At 38.5% G+C, this 21,579-nt stretch overlaps 1 protein-coding gene and 1 long non-coding RNA gene across 4 annotated transcripts in view; one reads left to right on the top strand and one right to left on the bottom strand.

The window, feature by feature from the left end:
• Positions 1 to 1,160: 1,160 nt before the first annotated feature.
• Positions 1,161 to 16,299, bottom strand: Wee1 (WEE1 G2 checkpoint kinase). Its single transcript, XM_076846865.2, has 11 exons — positions 15,474 to 16,299; positions 13,699 to 13,904; positions 12,974 to 13,034; positions 12,642 to 12,814; positions 12,075 to 12,196; positions 8,204 to 8,350; positions 6,010 to 6,105; positions 5,717 to 5,802; positions 4,845 to 5,015; positions 4,612 to 4,757; positions 1,161 to 2,865 (listed from the first exon to the last, which is right to left on the bottom strand). Exons 1-11 carry the CDS (start codon positions 16,047 to 16,049, stop codon positions 2,712 to 2,714), a joined length of 1,938 nt encoding a protein of 645 aa, XP_076702980.1. The 5' UTR covers positions 16,050 to 16,299; the 3' UTR covers positions 1,161 to 2,711.
• A 244-nt stretch (positions 16,300 to 16,543) lies between these two features.
• The window catches only part of LOC143392790 (uncharacterized), a 51,621-nt gene continuing 46,585 nt past the window's right edge, over positions 16,544 to 21,579 (top strand). For 2 of the 3 annotated variants that reach the window (XR_013090409.2, XR_013090408.2), the window contains exon 1: positions 16,544 to 16,961. This is a non-coding gene — a long non-coding RNA (uncharacterized LOC143392790). The remainder of the gene's footprint in view (positions 16,962 to 21,579) is intronic. The other variant, XR_013090407.2, reaches the window with a different exon arrangement.

Below are 21,579 nucleotides of genomic sequence, written 5' to 3'. Positions count from 1 at the left end.
TATTTCTTACTGGTTTTTGGTCTACCACAATACATAAAAGGCACTCAAAAGTGACCATGAGTCCAACTTTCACATCAGGTTTCAGATGGCTTAAGAACTCCCCCTTGAGCACCAAATACCAGATTATTTTCTCCTTAACCTAATTAAACAGTATGTTAAAAAACAAAACTACTACAAATCTTGATAAAAAACACCTGAATTTTTCTTTGAAGCTAGTACACTAGAAAAATGTACCTTAATGACTTAGAATGATCACAATGAACACAAATTATTTTTTATAGCTGTCTTCCTTAGCTAATGAAAATTGAAACATTTACTTGCTCCAGTCCATGAGGTCTTTTAGGTTCTTTGATTAATACTCATCAGATTTGGTGGGGCGGCAGGGGGAGGGGGTACTAGGGATTGAACCCAAGGCACTTTACCACTGAGCTACATCCCCAGCCCACCGGCCCCTTCTTTAATATTTTTAAGTTATAGGTGGACACAATATCTCTATTCTATTTTTATGTGGTGCTGAGGATGGAATCCAGTGCCTCATACATGGTAAGCGAACGCTTTATCTTTGAGCCACAGCTTCCCGGACCCCCAGCCTTTGATATACCGTTTCCTTAAGTTGCTGAGGCTGTCTTCAAATTTGCAATCCTCAGGTATCAATCTTCCAAGATTACAAGTGTACACTGCTGTGCCCAGCACCCATTAGTTTTTATCTGTCTACCAATTTCTATCACCTCTTCCTCTTAAGTTTTACTTTTTAAGATGCTAAGAAGGTAAAATAATCAAGCTTGTTAGAAATATTTATAGCAGAAATAGAGCCTAATCAAGAGCCTGATCGATAATAGACTATGATCAAAGCATAATGATCTTGCAACATCACTCTTGCTCTGTCAGAAAAAATGTCACATTAGAACAAGCACTATCATTTCAATTTGCACTCAGTTTGGAATCTAGGGTAGCAGGGTCACAAGTTCAAGACCAATCTGGGCAATTTAGCAGACTACCTCAAAATAAAATGAGCTGGTGGTGTAGTTCAGTGGTAAGCACTTGCCTAACATGTGTGAGATCCTGGGTTCAATCTGAAGTACCACACACACACACACACACACACTCACACAAACTTTCCCACTTTAAAGCTCTCTTCTGTGACTCAGTATAAATTAGAAAAAGTCATGAATCTTATTTTATTCACTTGAATTAACCTTAGGCTATTTTAAATTACATTATACCATATTTCTAGCAAGTCAGATGCATAATATGTAATGCAATACAAAAATATTACGTGAATATTTTTAATGACTTAAAGTTGATGGGTGAACTTTCAGGGAATCACAAAATATAACTGGACTAAAGCCTATCATTAAACTGGTAGTAAGTTTTGTATTTCATCAAAAATATGCACTCTGCTATAGTACTTTATATACATTACACTCTACATTTTGTAATGTAGTGATAATGGAGATAAAATAAGAGAAAACAGGCACCACAAAGATATCGACAATTAAGGTAAGCTCAGAGTGACTTTTAATATGCCAATCAATGTTAATAAAACACAAGTCAAACAGACAAGTGCAAACATGTTTTAGAACAAAGTTAATGAGAAAACAAACAAGAGACAATTTTTTTGGTAATATCCATTAGCCAGTGTTAATAATTAAGTGGCTAATCACAGATCAAATATATTTTGTGAAAAACTTGGTATAGTCAGAAGTCATTCTGGCATTTCAAACAGCTATGTACAGTATTACCAAGATCAGTTTTATATACACAAATATTGAAGAGAAACCAGGCAAAACATTTAAAAACAGACTAACCATACAATCAAGTACAAAACTTGGGAGAAGGAAGGAGACATTTTAAAAAAGTTGTCAGGGAAGGACATTATCCGAAAAAATTACAAAACCAGTAATAATTATACTACATTAATACAGCATTCCAAAGGGGAAGAGGTGCATTTTTTTCAATGCACTAGCTTCAAAGTTCAAAGAGAAAAAAAAGGCAAATAGCTGCTTTTCATCAAGAGCAGCTATATATTTCACATAATTGTTTCAAAAGAAAGCCTATTAACAATGATGATTGTTTAATGCTACAATTTTACAGCAAAGACAAAACTAAAATAGCAGCAAATTCACAAGGCAATACTTCCATGGAATTATCATTCCATGGTTCATGCAATGCCTACAAAGTGCTCCCAGTTGGATATATAAGTATAATTCACAATTAAAAAAAAAAAAAAGAAAGAAAGAAAGAAAAGAAAAAAAAGAAATGTAAGATTGACACACAGGTACATTGGAGAGGCTGAGTAGTACTGAGTATCTTAATATTTCTCTTTTCAAAGGGAAGTATGTTTGCAATAAAGCCCTTGAGTCCTTTCTACAGGTCACTACAGGGAAAGATACCTTTTATTACAATGCAACAGAAAACTGTAAGCAGCACACCACCACAGTGGTTAACCCTGCAAAGGATGGTGTAACATCCAACAGTGACTGACTGACATCCTACAGAAGACAAACTGATAAGACTATACACAAAAGCCTGATATGGCAAAGGTCAAAATACAGCTTTCAACTGTAATTCACAAATAAAAGTCCTAAAAAGTATTTCAGTAAAACTACTGACACCAATAGAGAAAATAATTGCAAAGTGGATTCTAGCAGTGATTTCAACCTAGCTTCCTCTTGTCACAGTTTTTTGCGGGGAGGTGGGAAATGAGCAGTTCAGTATATAGTAAGGCTGACAGAGCGGTTCATTTTCTTTCCAATAAGTCGAGAGGTTCTATTACTCTGGGTGGTGGACCTAGTGGCCATCCGGTCAGTGAAGAGTGCTCTTTCCTCAGCTGCAGCTTTTGCCAGCTGGGCTTTCTTGAGTTCTCTAAGAACATAAAAATAGAAAACAGAACTTTTTATCTATTAATCCTAGGAAGAGATTCTAAGAGGCCAAACACAAACTGTACTATCAACTGGGAGCTATTCATACACCATTATTCCAAGATGTACTTTTTTTTCTAAACTTTTGTTTTTTTTCACTCTAAGATCTACTTTTAAAGAGAGAAAAAATACAACATGAAACTTTAGCTTCTATTCAACTTAAATGTACAAAATTATTTTTATTTTGTGCTTTTGGCATCAAAATACCATATATACTTTAATATAAAGACATGAGTAATAATAAATAGTAATAACTTTAGGTCTTAAAAAATAATTTCAGCCAGACATGGTGGCACCTACCTGTAATTTATATGACTTGGGAGGCTGAGGCAGGAAGATCCCAAGTTCAAGGTCAGCCTCAGCAACTTAGCAAGACTCTGTCTCAAAAAATAAAAGGGCTGAGGACTAACTCAGTGGTAAAGTGTCCCTGTGTTTAATTTCCAGCACTAAAAAAATTCAAATAAAACTCTAACTTAAATTATGAACCTACTTTGCATAACAGATGAAAGGAGAACCTTATCTGTATAAACTGATGGTTATCAAACTAAAGATATGTAAACATTTTAATATTTAAATGTAAAATTTTAGAATTTAAAAATTTTAAGATTTAATACAAAACTTTAAAAAAGTCACTTTTCTTATGTTATACTCAAAATGGGAGTAATAAATCAAAAGAACTAGAAATGTGACATGTGGTTACTAACACTTTCCAATATTTCCCTCTTTTTTTATATATATGTGTGTGGTTTTTTTTTAGTTGTAGATGGACACATACCTTTGTTTTTGTTTGTTTATTTTTATGTGGTGCTGAGGATCGAGCCCAGTGCCTCACACTTGTGAGGCAAGCACTCTACTGCTGAGCTATAACCCCAGACCCCATTTCTCTCTTTTGATGATTTTTTAAAATATTTATTTCCTAGTTGTAGATACAATATGTTTATTTTATCTGTATATGGTGCTGAGGATCAAACCCAGGGCCTCACATGTGCTAAGCGAGCGCTCTACCCTAAGCTACAACCCCAGCCCCTGATATCTTAATCTTTACAACTATCTTTCTAAAACTGTCAAGCCATTTAGGCCAAATATATATAATCATCTCTGCCAACTTAATCAATATTAATTTCATCCTTTTGTAAAATAAGCACAACAGAATGTTTTAAGGAAGACAATTTTTGATGAGTCTGGGGAAAAAACTGGTAAGGGCTCACTTAGCTTTTACTATTATTTAGAGGTTAACAACTATTGTCACTTGCAAAAATTCCAGGCTTAACATTTTTAAGTTTCATAAATTTCAAAGTTTATTAAGAACACAATATTTCAAATACTCATTTAAGGCAGAAGTCTCCAAACTTTCATTTGCAACAACATATCAAACTAATATTATTTCTTTTGTTGAGCCTAAGTGATCTTTCATTAAAAATTTCTTTTTTTTTGTTCCAGGGACTGAACTCAGGAGCACTCAACCACTAAACCACATCCCAGCCCTATTTTTGTATTTTATTTAGAGACATGGTCTTACTGAGTTGCTTAGTGCCTTGTTTTTGCTGAGGCTGGCTTTGAACTCGTGATCCTTCTTCCTCAGTCTCTTAAGCCATTGGGATTACAGGCATACACCACTGTGCTTGGCTCTCATTAAAACTCTTGAGAATTAATGAGAATGAAAAAGTAAAAAAAAAAACTTCTCACTTACTTCTGCAAAAGTGAATTTTTGAACTTTTCAGCATTCAATTCTATTCGTAATTGTTCAGCACTCTTTCTAGATGCAGACAATAATACTGAATGCTTTACCAGTGCCATTGCTGAAGGTCTTCTCTCTGGATCTGGATGAATCATAACCTTAGAAAGAAAAGTAAAATTAAAGATATTCAACTTAACAAAGTATTCAACAGTGTTGATAAAATGGTTCATATATAAAATGCTTACTTTTAACAACTCTGTAAATTCCTGGGAAAGCACTTGGGGAATTCGAGGTAATCTACCCTGTCTGATTTCATGCCACTGGTCTCCATTTCTGGGAAGAGGTTCAGCACCAGCAGCACACACCACTGTGAGGGCAAGGGCAAAAATATCCGCTTTTGGTAGATGGGTATAGTTCTGTAAAAGTTATGTAAAAATGGTCAAAAGAGTACACTTCAATGATTATTTAAGTGAAAAATCAGACTAAATTAAAATGTTAATGCCACGTTTAAATTACAAAGTAACATGCACTTTCCAGAAGGGAAAATTTAAATATATATATAAAACCAAATGCATTCTTAACTTTATAACAAGCTCCTTAAATTCTCAGAAAAAACTCACTCTCTAGGGATTCCTATGTAAACACAATACGTGTACATGAACATACCAACAAGTTATAAATACATACATGAGCAATAAAGCAGACAAATACATATATAAAAGATTAATAAGATCATAATTATACTTTCTGTTGTTAATCTATTTTAAATATTTGTCAGACTTCTTCTGAAATTATGTGGCAAACTGATTTTGAAACCACAGATTTTTAAATACTGACAGATCTTAACATTTTGATCTCCAAAAAGGCTTTACCATTTTAAAGTTCACCAGTAGCGTATGAGAACATCTCTAACTTCAATGTCACAATAAATCTTTGCCTTCAATGACTTTTACTAGATTAAATATTCCCACCTAATGGTTTAGACTTTCTGTTCCACTAGTTATAAAAATTCATATTTTTCCAACAACTGATAGGTATTACAAAGCAACAATATTAATAAAGTACAAAGCAAAAGTATTAATAAAGTATTAATAAATTATCAAAAGACAAAAATTACCTCCTGTAAAACTTCATTTGCAAGAAAACGACTATCACCTTCTTCAACTTGTGGACTAGAGATTCTTGTTACATGCCCAAGATCACCTAGAAGTATTGAAAAATCACAGTAGGAATTAAAACCAAGGGCTGGGGATATAGCCCAGTGGTAGATCACTTGCTTAACATGTGCAAGGCCCCCTGGGTTCAATTTCTGGCATGCATACATCCATACACACACACACTCAGAATTAAAAACCAAAACAAACAGCATTTGTCTTAATTTTAACATAACAATCTAGTTATCTTTCTTACCTATTTTAAACATAACTTTGTTGGATATCCAGTCATCTTCATCTCCATCTTCAGAGGCAGCATTTGGGATTGCAGTTCGAGATATGAAAATATTACCTGTTAAATAGTTAATTATTTAAGCCTCACTAACAAAAGTATAATTATAGTTTATAAGCAAAGTCAAATATCAAAATCATCCAAAAGGCTTTTAAAAATCCAGTTCTCATGTTCTACCCCAAAACCAATGAGAACAAAAACTTCAAGGGAGGATGACAAAGCTATATTTTCTGGGAAAATACTTCCTAGCTCGACAACGATCCCTGAACACTTAGAAAACCCTGCATTAGAATCAAATACATATTAATCTCTAGCAGTTTATTAACTTAAAAACAATACAAAACATAGTAATTTGTGATGCTGCCAAAGCACAAATTTTAATTTAGTGCTTACAAGGCTGGCATGAATAAGACATTTAGCCAGCAAGTTTGGCTTACCATACAGAATCTACTGACCAATATTGCTTTGTGGTTCACTATTTGCTACTGTACAGACATTAGCTTTTCCTTCAAATTCAAGTAAACTCATGATTAACTTAAGTTTTAGTGGCAGATTTCATTTTATTATTACTGATAAAATTCTGAATTTATAAATGTTATACTCACTGGACTCCTCTGTCCAATTTCTATTTATTTTTAGACAACTTATGGTAGGATTTGTAAATTTGCTGATTTAAAAACTTCATATCTCTTAATAATTTCATACTTTGTACCTTGCAACACAAGGGTCTATGATGTTTATCTTACAGTTCATACAAGCTATAAGGGAGTATAGCTAGTGGACCTTACTAATTCAGATTCACAACCACTACCAATGTATTTTTCCTTTTGAAAATAAAAATTTTATTTAGAGAGATGTTCAATTTCAAATAAAAAATTACATCAGAAATAAGATGTATAGAGACTAAGGATATAGCTCAGTTGGTTGAGTGCTTGCCTCACATGCTAAAGGCCCTAGATTTAATCCCCAGCACCACAAAAAAAAAAAAAAAAAAAGTATAAAGTGACTTAAATTCTCATGAATTGACATACATTCCCATAGATAAAAAGATGGAAAAAGGGCTGGGGAAATAGCTCAGTTGGTAGAGTGTCTGCCTTGTATGCATAAAGCCCTGCGTTCAATCCCCAGTACTGTTAAAATCAAAAACAACAACAACAACAACAAAAAAAAACCTATAAAATTCAACTTAAAAACACTTGGACTAAAATGTTCAGTTTGACTCCTATCAACCTTTAGCTACAAATTAATTTACAGGAAATATAGGGGAGAAAGGAACAAGTTAAATGATACAAGGAAGCAACTAATCAAATTCAGAAGAAAAGGTATCTTGCAAGACAATCCTGTATCATTTTTAAAAAGTAGAAAAAAAGCAGCCAAGTGTGGTGGCACATGCCTGTAACCTCAGAGACTCTGGAGACCAAGGTAGGAGGATCACAAGTTGGAAGTCAGCCTCAGAAACTTGTGAGGCTCTGTCTCAAAATAAAAAATAATTGGAGGAAAAACAAAAAGGAGGGGATGATTTGGTGGTAAAGCACCCCTAGGTTCAATCCCCAGTACCAAATACATAAGTAAGTAAATAAGAGAGTAGCAGCAGAATGAAATGCTAAAGAGAAAAATGGATATAACCAGATGTAATGCATGGTGCTGAGAGATACTACTTTAAACAAATCAACTGCTGAGACTTGGATAAATAAAGGGGCTGGGATTGTGGCTCAGTGAGCACATGTGAGGCACTGGGTTTGATCTTCAGCACCACATAAAAAAATAAAGGTATTGTGTCCATTACAACTAAAAAGAATTTAAAAAAAAGACATGGGTCAATTAGAGAAAATTTAAATATGGCCTGGCCTAGCAGAGGAGTAGGGTGTTAAGTCTTTTGCTTTTGTTTTTGCAGTACTGAGGCTGAACCCAGGGACATACTTAAGGCCAGTAAGTGCTCTATCACTGATCCTATAAAAGACAGCAGAAAGGTTTTTTAATGAGTAGTATGTAAATTTGTTGGGTAACAAGGAAAGAGATGAATAAGAATCATAAAACAGTACTTTTAACAAAGATACTTTAAGATAATAATGAAAAACCATGTGGTTTCATATTACAATGAAACGATTTATTCTCTATATCCCCAAAGAATGCAAGTCAGAGGATTTATAATACTTACTAGGTTTTATATCCATGTGAACCAAAGACATTGAATGAATATATTTCAAGCCCCGGCCAACTTGCAAAAGGAGATCCTTCAACTCTACTTCTGTAAAGTAACTCATGATTCTGTAGTTTTCACTTATAGCATCAGCTAAACTTCCACCTAACGAAAACAGCAAAATTAATATTTTCTTCTTTCATAGTCTTCTTTCATTCCTCTTTACTCTCAACAAAGAATGATATTTTCTAGGACCTCGCCCTTCAACCTGTTACAAAATAAAATTTTTATTTTTTCTTTTAATAGGTAAATAGACTCATATGGATAGAAAATACAATTTAAACCTTCTTTCCAGCAACCTGAATGGTTCACTTTCCCAGAGTAAACCAATGTTGTCAGTTTCTTAGGTATTCAACAAATTTTAACAAATGATATTATATGTTCATTATCTTGAAGAAAATTCTGTTAATATAAAAAGACTATCCTTTTCTTTCTTGTGTCCCCACAGAATTCCATTGAATGGTAATGCACTAACCAAACCTCTAATTGATGGACATTTAAAAATCTTTTATATACTGTGACCTACCTAATGAATATCTTTATTCATAGGTCACTTCACACATATGTAGTATGTCCTGGCACCAAAACTGCTGGATCAAGATTGTAAGTATTTGTAATATACGCAAAACACACACGAATTCATTCTCTCTCCACAGAAGACCATGCCAAATTTATATGCCCATTATCAATGTATGAGTAACTCTTGCCCTAACCCTAACAAGTCCATAAATTTTAGAGGTAAACACCAGTATCCGAGTATGGTTTACATTTATACCTCTTTTATGAATGAGAATATAAACCTGCTTTTATAGAATAGGTTAAACCAATCAATTAATTTGTTTACACTTTTAAAAACTTTTTACATTTATACTTTGTCTCAAAATCAATGAGGAACTGTTAAAACAAACCTGGGCTGGGCTACAGCTCAGTGTTAGAGCACTTGCCTAGCATGCTTGCAAAAGGAGATCCTTCAACTCTACTTCTGTAAAGTAACTCATGATTCTGTAGTTTTCACTTATAGCATCAGCTAAACTTCCACCTAACAAAAACAGCAAAATTAATATTTTCTTCTTTCATAGTCTTCTTTCATTCCTTTTCACTCTCAACAAAGAATGATATTTTCTAGGACCTTGCCCTTCAACCTGCTTACAAAATCAAAACTTTTATTTTTTGCGTTTGATCCTCAGCACCACAAAACAACAAATATATTTAAAACTTAAAATCACGCAGGGTAATAAAATCAGAAAGGTCAATAGTGCATTAGTCAGGAAAGGAGGTTCTACAATTTAAGACTAAACCAAAATGTCAAATATATTTTATATTTTTTGGGGGAGGGGAGTAACCAGGATTTGGAACCAGGTGCACTTAAGCGCTGAGCCACATCTCCAGCCCTTCTTATTTTTTATTTGATAGGGTCTAACTAAGTTGTTGAGGACCTTGTTAATTGCTGGGGCTGGCTTTAAATTTGTGATTATTCGGCCTCAGCCTCCCTAGCTGCTGGGATTACAGGTGTGTACTATAGTGTCTTCCAGGTGTCAAATGTATTTTTAAATTAAAAATTGGGGTTGGGGGATATATCACATCAACGTGAAAAAATAAATTAAAAGGAGATGGCATCAAGCAAATATGTTACAGAAAAGACAATATGGTTGTTATAAATTAAACTCAGCAACTGAAAAATTAGGGTTAAGAAAAAAAATAGTCCAAGATCATAAGAAACAGCTACATAAATTTTGATGTTATGAATAGAAACATTTCTAGAGCTGTGTGAAACAAATTAGCAGCAATGCTATATAATGAACAAAGTTCTTTCAAGGGCAGAGAACTAAACGAGTAAAGACTGGAAAATGAACTTGCTTTGTTCATTATTTTTAAATATGGAGAACCTAAATCTGTACCACTTAATTATTAACAAGCTATGAGATTGCTGATATTGCTTATTTAAAGAAAAAATGAAAATGAACAAAAATAAATTTTTGCTTTCTCAAGGGTTACCTAAACCCCAAATTCTCTAATAGTCACAGAAGATGTACAGAAATAGAAATAATACATCATATATAAAAATGTGGGTGTATAGGGGCTGGGGTTGTGGCTCAGTGGTAAAGCACTTGCCTGGCACGTGTAAGGCACTGGGTTCAATCCTCATCACCACATAAATACATAAAATAAAGGTATTGTGTTCATCTATAACTAAAAATATATATAAAGAAATACGAGTGCATAATAGAATCCTATGTATCAGCATTCAAATCAGGATTTTGGTACAGATTTAATAAAATAAAAGAAGGAAACCAGCTGGTCCTTAAAGAACTTCATGAAGGTAAAAACAATTCAAGGAGGTCCAAAGTTTATCCTATACATGTCTGCTTTGTTTCAATTTGCAAGAGGGAGACAGACCAGCTAAAGAATTAAAACAGCAGGGATGGGTTTGTAGCTCAGTGGTACAGTGCTTGCCAAGCAGGCATAGGGCACTGGGTTTGATCCTCTGCACCACATAAAAATAAATAAATAAATAAATAAATAAATAAATAAAGGTATTGTGTCCATCAACAAATAAAAAATTTAAAAAGCAAAAAATAGCAGATGGTGGTAGTAAAGCAGAATTTCAGTACACCTTGAAGAAATGAAAAACATTAATGGAGAGTCATTGTCCTTTCATGACCAACAACAGTACTACAAACAGAAAATAAAATGGAAAAGCAAGGATGGATGCAGTGAGATCCCACAGGAAAAAAAATCTCTTTGCTATGATTTGAGTGTGTCCCCCAAAGTTCATGTGTTGGACACGTAATCCCCAATGCAAAAAGAAATGGGAGTGGGGATGGGGGGGTATCTGATAAGAAGTGACTACATCACAGGGACTCAATCCTCAAAAATAGATTGTTATTATCAATAGATTTATTTAAAAAAAAAAGGGGGGGGGTTCAGCTCTTAAAAAATGCTGTTGACAAGCTCTTAGATTACCCAGCCTTCAGAACCATGAACCAGATAAATTTCTGTTTATTATAAAATTATCCAAGGCTGGGGACATAGCCCAGTTGGTAGAGTGCTTGCCTCAAAATGTATAAGGCCCTAGGTTCAATTCTCAGCACCACAAAAATATAAAGCAGAAGGATCACAAGTTTAAGGCCAGCCTGTTTCCAAATAAAATAAAAGGGCTGGGGATTAGCTCAGCAGTAGTGCTTAGCATATGTTAGGCCCTAGGTTCAATGTCCAGTACTGCAAAATACATAAATGATAAATAACCCAAACACAACTATTCTTTTAAGTCAATCTTTTTATATATATGTGTATTTTTTTAGTTGTAGGTAGACACAAACACCTTTTATTTTTATGTGGTTCTGATGATGGAACCCAGTGCCTCATGTGTGTAAAGTGAGCACTCTACCACTAAGTCCCAGCCCCAGCCCCAACTAAGACAGTCTTAACAACTATATGCCCTATGCACTTATGCTAGGTTCTAGGATACCAGAATATACAAGGGAAGATCGCTATTTTCTCAAATGGATTGGTGTAATTTTAATAACAAGGATATGCATAGTATACAAAGTTCTATTGAGGTCTCTACAAGGTGCTTTAGAAGGGAGGTTTTCAATCTACTTGCACTTAAAATACACAGAAGGCCTCTAATCTTTTCAGTTTATAAGACAGGCTGGGGAGTGCTTGCCTTGTACATGTGAGGCCTTGGTTTAATACTCATTACACCAAAAAGAAACAGAGACAAGAGTCAGAGAGAAAGAAGGAGAAAAACTTGAGATAATAATATTCCCTCCTTGGTGCTCATTTTCTCAAGTATATAAGTGTATGAGAAAACCATTACATTACTCACCATTACAATATTCATTTTGAATAAGCATATGATCATCTTCTGCCCAGGCAGAGAAATATCGAACCACATGAGGATGCTGTCCAAGCACTGCATGAGCATATACCTCTCTCAAAGCATTCTGCCTAGGAGAAATTTGAGATCAATAGAATGGTAAATGATTTTTTACTCAAGACTAACCTGAGTTAATTTCTCTGAAACTTTACTTTTCAAACTTTATGCTGAAATGAAATATGCTGAGTGTGGGGGCAGGGTTAAGACTCATGAGATTTCCAAAAGGCTTCCTTCCATTAAAGACTTTCAGAAAGATCAAAGTTTGCTGGCCTTAGGACTCAGGAAAGATTACATGCTATTCTACTGTAAATTCATGGATGTTAACTAGAAATAATAAATTTAAGTTAGACTCTAAAATAAAAAAACAATGGCACAAAATTAAAAGGGCCTGATTAATCATTATGATTTCTCAAAAATTAAACAAGTTAAATTCAACGTTTGATCATCTAAAACCTTAATGTTTGTAATGCCATAGGAAATGAAAAAAAAAAAAAGATAGGAATGTGTAATACATACTCATCAACAGAGCCGGCCAATGGTTTTTTTGATCGCTTAATAGCATAAACGCATCCATCTAGCCTCTTCACACACTTAAACACAGAACCAAACTCTCCAGAGCCAATTTTTTCCAGCTCATGAAACTCTGTCGTATACCGTGACTTCATATTGCTTTCAGTAATTGTAATTCTCTGGAATAAAAAGGTTATCCATGTACATAATACAAAGAAATGAAAATGAGTTTTTGCTATGATGACAGGACTATGTGTGAACTTTTAAAAAATTATTCTAGGTTATGTTTTCATGCTTACTTAACATGTATATATTAAATTTCAGAAATAAATATTTACTTTAGCGGGTCTTGTTTCATCTTCAAGCTCATAATCACTGCCTTCTATATCTTCACAGGAACTGAAAAAATAGCATATATTTTTTCATCAACACATCTAATAGATACATCAACTTGAGATCTAAAATTGACTATGGTACATATACAGGAATAGAGAACCACCACGGAGTTTCACAGAGCTGGAATCAATTCCTCTAATTTTGTAATCACAAGATTCAGTTCAGATAATAAAAAGGTCCCCGCTGAGATACGCTCACTAACTAGATGTCAACATTACCACACATATCAAAATTAAAGTCTTTTTAAAGCTGGGAATGTTGGTTCACACCAGTATTTCTAGCAACTATGGAGACTAAGATGGAAGGATAGCAATTTGAGGCCAGCCTGGGCAACTTGGTGAGACCTTGTTTCAAAATAAAAAAAGACTGGGGATGTAGCCCAGTGGTTAAGTGTTTAATCCCTGATACCAAGAAAAAAAAAAGAAAAAAGAAAATAAAGCCTTTTTAATAAGGCTTTACTGCCTGCCTCATTTGACACCAGCTTTCCTACAATTTATATTTTTTTTATTCCTTCCTTTTTCACAACACTCCTTTCCTAAGTGTTAATAAGAAAACATTTCAGAGCACAATTAACCATCTATGCCATTCAGTAGAAGCTAAACTTTGTTAAGTACACCAAACCAATTCTGGGTATATGGGAAAGCCAAACTATTGATAAATGACTCACTCATTCCAATACGCTCTCTTTCTTCTACGACACTGTCCTGAGGAATGAAGCAAAACTGAATCCGGAGTAAAAGGATTAATATTCACTTGAGGAGTCTGTCGTGTGTCAAATTCTCTCTTTCCTGATTTTTCTGTGTCCATGAATAGAGAACCACCGCGGAGTTTCACAGAGCTGGAATCAATTCCTCTAGCTTTGGAAAGCAAACTCTAGAGAAGGAAAAATAAAAATTCTTAGGACCCAACCCCTCCAGACAGTCTTCTCAATCTAAACTTTACAGGCCTTTTAAGTGGCTGAAGGTAGAGATCAAAGTACCCCACCAGAACTGGGGATGTATCTTAGTAGTTAAGTGCTTGAGTAACATGCTGGAAGCCCTGGTTTCATCCCTAGCACCGCAGGGAAAAAAAAATGAAGCAACATACAAGCTTTTAATACCAGCGGTTCGGGAGGCTGAGAGGCTTTGAAAATTCCAAGTTCAAAGCCAACCTCAGAAATTTAGCGAGGCCCTGAACAATTTAGCGAGAACCTGTATCAAACGGGCTGGAGATTAACTCTAACTCGTGAAAAACAAAACAAACAAACGAACAACAACAACAACGAAACAGAGGCTAATTTAAGAGTCTGAGATTAGATATTATCTATCTTTCCGAAAAAGGGAGCAAAGTAAAATCGGTCTCAAATCCTAAAAGGAATATTTATGCTAACTAAAACTAAATTAATTTCAGTGTCTTAAAAGTTAACAAACCCCAGTCATCTGAAAATAGAAAGCAGTCAGTCTCATAAAAGCTCCCCTCCCCCATCTAAATAGTGCTTTGAAAGACACTCCCGCGGGACTCCTCCCCTCACTTGCCGTAGGCAAATCCGCTAATAAAACTAATTCTCAAAAGTACATATATTTCTGGTGTTTAGGATGAACGGACAACAAAGTGAACCCGGACTCACTTGAGATACGTTTCGCACACAAATGTGCAGCTTGTCTTAATTTCAGTGTCTGTCCTTAAATCTGGGTGACTTTGGAGTATAAGAAATGGTAATCGGCATACTCCACCAACAGGTGCAGAGACCCTGCTTAAGATATCAACAGCAGAGTCCCTAATCATCACCCAAAAGGCAACCAAACTCCGGCACCGCTATCCCACGGACAAAACAAACGCTTACCCGATACTACGTCCTGAACGAAGCTTAAAAGCTACCCGGCATTATTCTGAGTCTAGGACTGTAAATGCGGGGAAGGCCGGGCTTTACTCGCCAGTGGAAGTCCTCACTTTTTCCCCATAACGCCACTAGACACGAAAAGGATAAGAGCGGGGAGTTTTTTTGTTTTTGTTTTTTTTTTTTTAACCAAACACCTTCTGCCCGAGGGGCCCAAATTACAGGCCTCGTCGTCGCGTTTAAAAGGCACCATATGGCTCGGGAGTGTCAGGGGGCCGGTCCTGCACCCCTCGATATCTGTGCCACACTCGGGGCTGAGGTGCTCGGGGCGGCCCCGACTCCGGGGGCGTCAAATCGTCGGCCACCTGCACGGCGCCGACCAGCCCCTTTGTAAAATGAAGAAGTGCAGACGAGGCCCATTGTTCAGTTACATAATCTTAACGGACAACTCCTGGGCAGGGCCAAAGAGAGGGGCTGCCAACTCTGGGTGGCGGCGCCGGGCAGCGAGCGGGGCGCGGCCGGGCGGTTATGTAACCGAACCCCGACAGCGGCGCGCTCGGCTGGGCGCCGCGGCCTGTTTAAAGGCCCGGCCGCCCGGCGCCCGGCCCTCCCGCCCGCCCGCTCACCTTGGGCGTGTGCGGCGTGTCGAAGAGCCGCAGCTTGCGGAAGGTCTTGTGCGGCGGGGTGCCCGGGTGGTCGGGCAGCGGCGAGCAGGGGCCCTCGCCGGACTGGCGCGCCCCACAACCCCGCGGAGACGCATCCCCCAGGCCGCCGCAGCGCACAGGCGAGAAAGAGCTGCCTAAGAAGTAGGCGGCCGCTGGCGACTTGACCGGCGACGAGGAGCCGAAGCCCTCCTCCTCCCACGAATCGCCCTCAGCCCCGCCGCCCGCCGCGTCCGCGCTCGGGCAGGTGTCCTGCAGCAGCATGTCCTCCTCCAGTTCCCCGGGGCTGCCGGGGACCGGGCCGGGCGAGCGGCGGCGCTCTGGCCCAGGCTCCGTGGGGCTTCGCGCGGGCGGCAGCGGCGAGTCCGGCTCCTGAAAGGCCGAGTCCTCTCCAGTGCTGTGGCCACTGCCCTCCTCCTCCTCTTCTTCTTCCTCCTCCTCACAGTCGCTGCAGGGCGAGAAGATCAGCTTCTGCCGCAAAGTGCAGGCGGCCCCCGCACGGCGGGGCGGCGGCGGCTGCTGCCGGCTAAGGAAGCTCATTGCGGGCCTGGGGCCGGGGCGGAGGACTGGAGAGCCGCTGACCGCAGAGTCCAGGACTCGGCCGGCCCAGGGGGCGGGTCCGCCACGTGCGACTGGGCGCGCCTAGCTGCGGCGGCGGCGAGCCTGCGCGGCGGCGACGGCGACTCCGAAGCGCTCTGGGCTGCGGGAGGCGGCTGCAGTGGCGGCGCGGACTGTCCAGCGGAAGCTGGGCGGCCGGGGCACCGAGGCTGGGGTCTCCGCAGGTCCAGCCACAAGTTCGGGCTCCGCGGCTTCCCGCGACCGTTAACCACGTGAGAGCCCGGCCCACCAATCCCCGCCCCGCTCTGGGTTTGAAAAAAAAAGGAGGGCGCGACGTAGCCCGCGGGGGAGGAACCAGCTACGCGATTTTGGCGCGAAACTGCTGGCTCCGCCTCCCGGTCGGCGCGCTGCCAGGCCACGGGCCTATGAGCGAGCCCGAGGCGGCCTTCAGGGAGGGGCGAAGAGAGCCAGGTACGCCTTGCGGGACGGCCTTCAGGGCCGCCCGGAGGGCCGCTCCGGGGTCTGAAACTCTGCGGGCGGCGTGGGGGCCTCCTTGGTCCCTGCGGGCCGGCAGTAGCCGGAGCCGCCTGCAGCCAGGCGTCCCTTTGGCGCTAGCCACTGGGGCGCTGTGGGCGTGGCGGTGTGCAGTCACGTTTCGGACTCGAGGTCGGGCCTCCGGACCTTCCTGAATTCTGTGAACTGGTGTGCCTAGGAGGGACACCGAGGTCAACCAGAGGACTCACACGCGAGTTCCCGACGCGAAGACACTGGCTGTAGGCGCGTCCTCTGAGCCTCAGTTTGCTCAGGTGGTGGCTATTGGGGGCGGGTGCGACCTGCTGAGGTGAGCTCTCCAGGCCTGTGGCCCCGTATGCAGCCGAGCCAAGGCTTGTCCCGGTAAACAGAAGCAGCACCCCGGCGGCGCTACCCCAAACTGGTGCCCCCCAAGCGACCACGGTGTTTGTCAGCCTGCACGTGGGCCTGTGTTGGCAAAACGGGTTGGCCAGGCAGCTAAGGTCTAACTAGAGAAAACAATTCCCATCTTACCCTGTCGAACCGTACCTTATTGCACACACAAAATTTCTTTCCCAGTTTTTCTGTTGTAAATAACCCCGCGACTAATATCCTTCTTTCTCCGTGGTATTATTATTATTTAGGAAACATTGCTGGAGTGGGAATTACTGGGTCAAAGGATTTAAGCTGCCAAATTTGCCCTCCAGGAAAACAATTTGTATTCTCACTACCAGTAGATTACAGCAAGCTTTTTGTGAATTTTGGATGTCAGCGGATATTTAATGCTTGTTCAGGAGGGTTTGGTTTCGGTTGTGTGGGTTTTTCTCTTTGTTTTAGTTTTGGTTTAGTACTGGGAATTGAACCTGGAAGCACTTTACCATTGAGCTACAATTATTTTTATTTTGAGACAAGATCTCCCTAAATTGCTGAGACTGCTTTGGAACTTGGTGATCCTCCTGCCTCAGCCTTCCTAGTCGCTGAGATTATGGGCGTGCATCACTACCAGTGATGAATTTGTTTTTGATTCACAATATTGGACAGTAATCTTGGATTAATGGCCACTTATATTTATTTATTTTTTTATCATAGCATTTTATGGGAGTTAATACTTTGTGATTTAAGTTGTTCTAACACTTCAAAAGCTAACATCAAGCTGCATTTTTAAAACTGGTCTTAGTACTTAGCACATCGCTTGTTGAATTGTCTTGAGATCACAACTGATGACAATAAAGGGTCTACAGCTATTTCCACAAACATTTGCTAGCTAATGTAAGTATGCCTTTTTTGTATGCTAACCCAAACTTAATTCTAAACTTATAGACGATCAGAACTCTGTACACTTCAAGGAGAGGCATTCTCTGATCCAGATTGGTCAAAGCCAAGGATTGTTTTCTAGCACCCTCTAATACCTCCCCCTCTGTCCCTTCTGATAACAGAATTATTTGGTGTAGATAGTGACATTTTCTATGAAATGTAAATAAAAATAACCTTAGAAAACTGCTCCTTTTATGGATCTAAAGCATGGATTTGTATAAAAATGTGCTTTGTAGGTAAATGGGAACTTTAAAGCCCCTTAGGCCTCTTCTCATTAGACTGTTACTCCTGAGCCCCTCCTCTATAAGAATTTTATATCCCTTGTTACTAACTTCTCATATCCCCTTCTTTGTCCCACTTTGGTCTTTAACAATTCCCTGTTTTATTTCCTTAACAGGTTTATGTCTACCTCCAAGTAGGTTGTTTGTCACTATGCTGGAAAAATAAGGTCCCTGAGGGCAAGGACCTTCCCTAAGTTGTTTATTGTAGTGTTCTGATATGGGTTAGGTACTATTTTATCACTGATAAAAGAACCCTTAGTTAAAATGTTAATTGGTTAGCTTCCTAAATTGGCAAGTTTACATTTAAATTTGCCTATTCTAAGAGTTTTCTAAAAAAATTTTTTAGTTGTTTTTGGACCTTTATATATGTGGTGCCAGAATCCAACCCAGTGCCTTTCCTTACACATGCTAGGCAAGAGCTCAACCAGTGGGTCACAATCCCAGTTCCTATTTTAAGATTGAATAGAGGATTACTACTTCATTCAATGAAAGTGTATAAAGGTTAGCAGACATCACACTATATCGTTTTTTTCTATGGCCTCCCCACCCCCAAATCATAAAGATTTAAATGATACAAAACTTTCCCATTTATCCCTTCAATTTCCAGCCCAGTTCCCCTTCTTGGAGGTAAACATTCTGAACAGTGTTTGCTTTGTTTTGTTTTTGTCAACTCCTACATTGCCATCTGTCTGCTTCCCTAAACTGGAAGTTCTCAAACTGGGGCAATATGGGAAGGGAAATTCTCAGTGCACAGTCCCAGAACTTTGAATGCTTGGCATCCTCACCCATAGTGGGTGAGGTAAGTTCCCAGTAAATATGTAGAATGAGGGGGGAGGGCGGGGGGGGGGGGAAGGCTGGTATTATTTTTTATTCATTCTTTTTAGTTATACATGACAATAGAATGCATTTTGACATATTATACATACATGGAGTATAACTTCCCATTCTTGTGGTTGTACATAATGTGGAGTTACACTGGTTGTGAATTAAAAAATGAACATAGGAAAGTTATGTCTGATTCATTCTACTGTCTTTCCTATTCCCATCCTCTCTCCCTTCATCCCCATATGTGTGTGTGTGTGTATGTTTATATTTTAGTTGTAGATGGACACAGTGTCTTTATTTATTTTTATGTGGTGCTGAGGATCAAACCCAGGGCCTCCCACATGCAAGGCAAGTGCTCTACCACTGAGCCACAACCCCAGTCCCCTTTATTCCCTTTTGTCCAATCCAATAAACTTCTGTTCTTTCCTCCTGCACTTAACATGTTTTAACATTGGTATATCAGAGATAACATTCATCCTTTGGTTTTTAAAAGCCAGTATTTTTTAAAAATTGAAAACAAGACTCAATGCTAGAGACTAAGGTGTAACTCCATGGTGAGTGCTTGCCCAGAATTCTGGAGGCACTGTGTTGATCCCTACTCTTGGGTGGGGATGGAACCAAAGGTGGCACACTCCAGTACTCAGTGATAGAGCCACTTCCTAAAGCTTTTCTGCATGATTTACTCTTGCCCACACCTGCATGGACTGTAGAACTCTCTTAACTTATGTGTCTTTCCTCACACCCAGAGCTGGAATCAAGTTTTGTCTTTTGAACTCCATCCACCAACCAGGATTGTGCTTTGGACCCCAGGACAGTGCTTCATAAATGTTTCTGGAATAACTGAAAGAAGATCTAGTAATCCTTAAAAAAAAAGTGTCATAATGAATGAGAAATCAGGCCCTACCTCCTCAGCTGAGCACATGGCACAGTATTATGGTTTAATTACAGCAACATCCTAACTGAAATTTTAAATGACTATTCTGATTTTTAAAATTTCATGCTCATTGAGTACAGCACACACTGTACCCAAGAGAAGAGTTACACCCATTTGCACCAGGGCATATCTAAGTCAAATTTCTAGTTTCCTTCCCTACCCAATGTTGTTTCCAGCTGTAATGTTGCTAGGCAATTTTTGCAGAATCCACATGCTTGTGGTAGTGTTGTAATAACTGAGTCACAATTTTGCCTCTAGCTTTGGAGAGAACAAACTTAACCTGTTTATCCTGATTAGATCCATGACTTAGCAAGTAAAAGGCTTTAATGCCACTATTAGCCCACTGACTTTCCTTGGCAGAAAAATAAGCAAAATTCATGCCCTGAAGATTTGTAATTGAGATTTCTAAATCATCCTAAGCACTTTAAATATATATAGCACAGGAATATGTTTGCTTACTAATATAAACTTTGTTCTTTGAATGAAATCCTTCAGAACTAAGAACTAAAATTTTTTCCAGTGATGTAGAGTCTCTAGGAATGTTTCATAAAATTAATGGGGGCTTTACCCAAAGCTGAATCTTTTCTAGTTTATGCTTTTGATTCTAGAGAAATAATCAGTTCATCTCAAAAGAGCCTACTTGATATATTTATAATTAAAAAGCCACATTGGTCAAAATCTCACATTTTCACTTGAAAAGCAAATAATACAAAAAAAAAATGTTCAACTGTCTTTCTTCATCTTCCTTATCTTTACCTTTCCCCTTCTGCTTGTTCTTTCAACAAACCTCAGCTTTAACTGCTACCAACTGCCGGTTGACCTCAGGAATCCAGGTCACAGGCTAGAATGTGGCAACTCCTAGCACTGCTCCTGTTTGACTTCTCAGGTATAGATTAGATTTCTCTATTTTGTCACTTGCCTTAATATCCTCTGATGGATGAGGTTGTTTGACCATTTTACTAAATGTTCATCAGCTTACACTGAAAGTACAAACTAATCAAAGTCAAATTCTTCCCTAGATGTTCAATGTAAAATTAGTATTATTCCTTACAAATAGTTAAGTATATGCTAGAAATATGCTTTTAATTATAGCAGTGTTGTTTGAGAATAATTTACATTTGTAAATTATTACAATTTACATGACTTTACTGTCAGTAAATACAACATGTGACTCCTTATATCCCCCCCAAAATTTACTTAATATGAATAGACAGTTTTGCACACCCAGCTAGGATAATCAAATCAGAACAGAAATGATACCAATGTAAAGGTGACCAATTGATAGTTTAATGAAATAAACATTTCTTGTAATGTCTGAATCTTCAGGGACTACTAATATACTATTTCCTAATATTTATATAAGGTAGATTAAGGGCAGATTTAATTATATCTGTTAGGTATGGATTATATATATATATATATATATATATATATATATATATATATATATATATGTATATGTATATATATTCATTCCAATTTTTTTTTTAATTAGGGTTTGAACCTAGGGGTGTGTTACCACAGAACTACCTCTCTAGCCCTTTTTATTATTTTTTATTTTGAGATAGGGTCTCACCAAGCTTCTGAGAACCTGATTCAATTTTTTTTTTCTTTGCAGAGACTGGCCTCTAACATACATCCTCCTGCC

This window comes from Callospermophilus lateralis, chromosome 2 (genome assembly GCF_048772815.1).
Source record: "Callospermophilus lateralis isolate mCalLat2 chromosome 2, mCalLat2.hap1, whole genome shotgun sequence".
NCBI lineage: Eukaryota > Metazoa > Chordata > Mammalia > Rodentia > Sciuridae > Callospermophilus > Callospermophilus lateralis.
The sequence above is the reverse complement of the archived record's forward strand: the minus strand, read 5'-3'. Positions and strand labels throughout refer to the sequence as shown.

Coding starts and splice junctions, on each gene's coding strand:
- Wee1 (XM_076846865.2), bottom strand. CDS start 16,049: ATGAGCTTCCTTAGCCGGCAGCAGCCGCCGCCGCCCCGCCGTGCGGGG. Junction 6,106..8,203: donor TCACATGGATATAAAACCTA/GTAAGTATTATA, acceptor ACTATTTAACAG/GTAATATTTTCATATCTCGA. Junction 4,758..4,844: donor AATTTACAGAGTTGTTAAAA/GTAAGCATTTTA, acceptor TTTCTTTCTAAG/GTTATGATTCATCCAGATCC.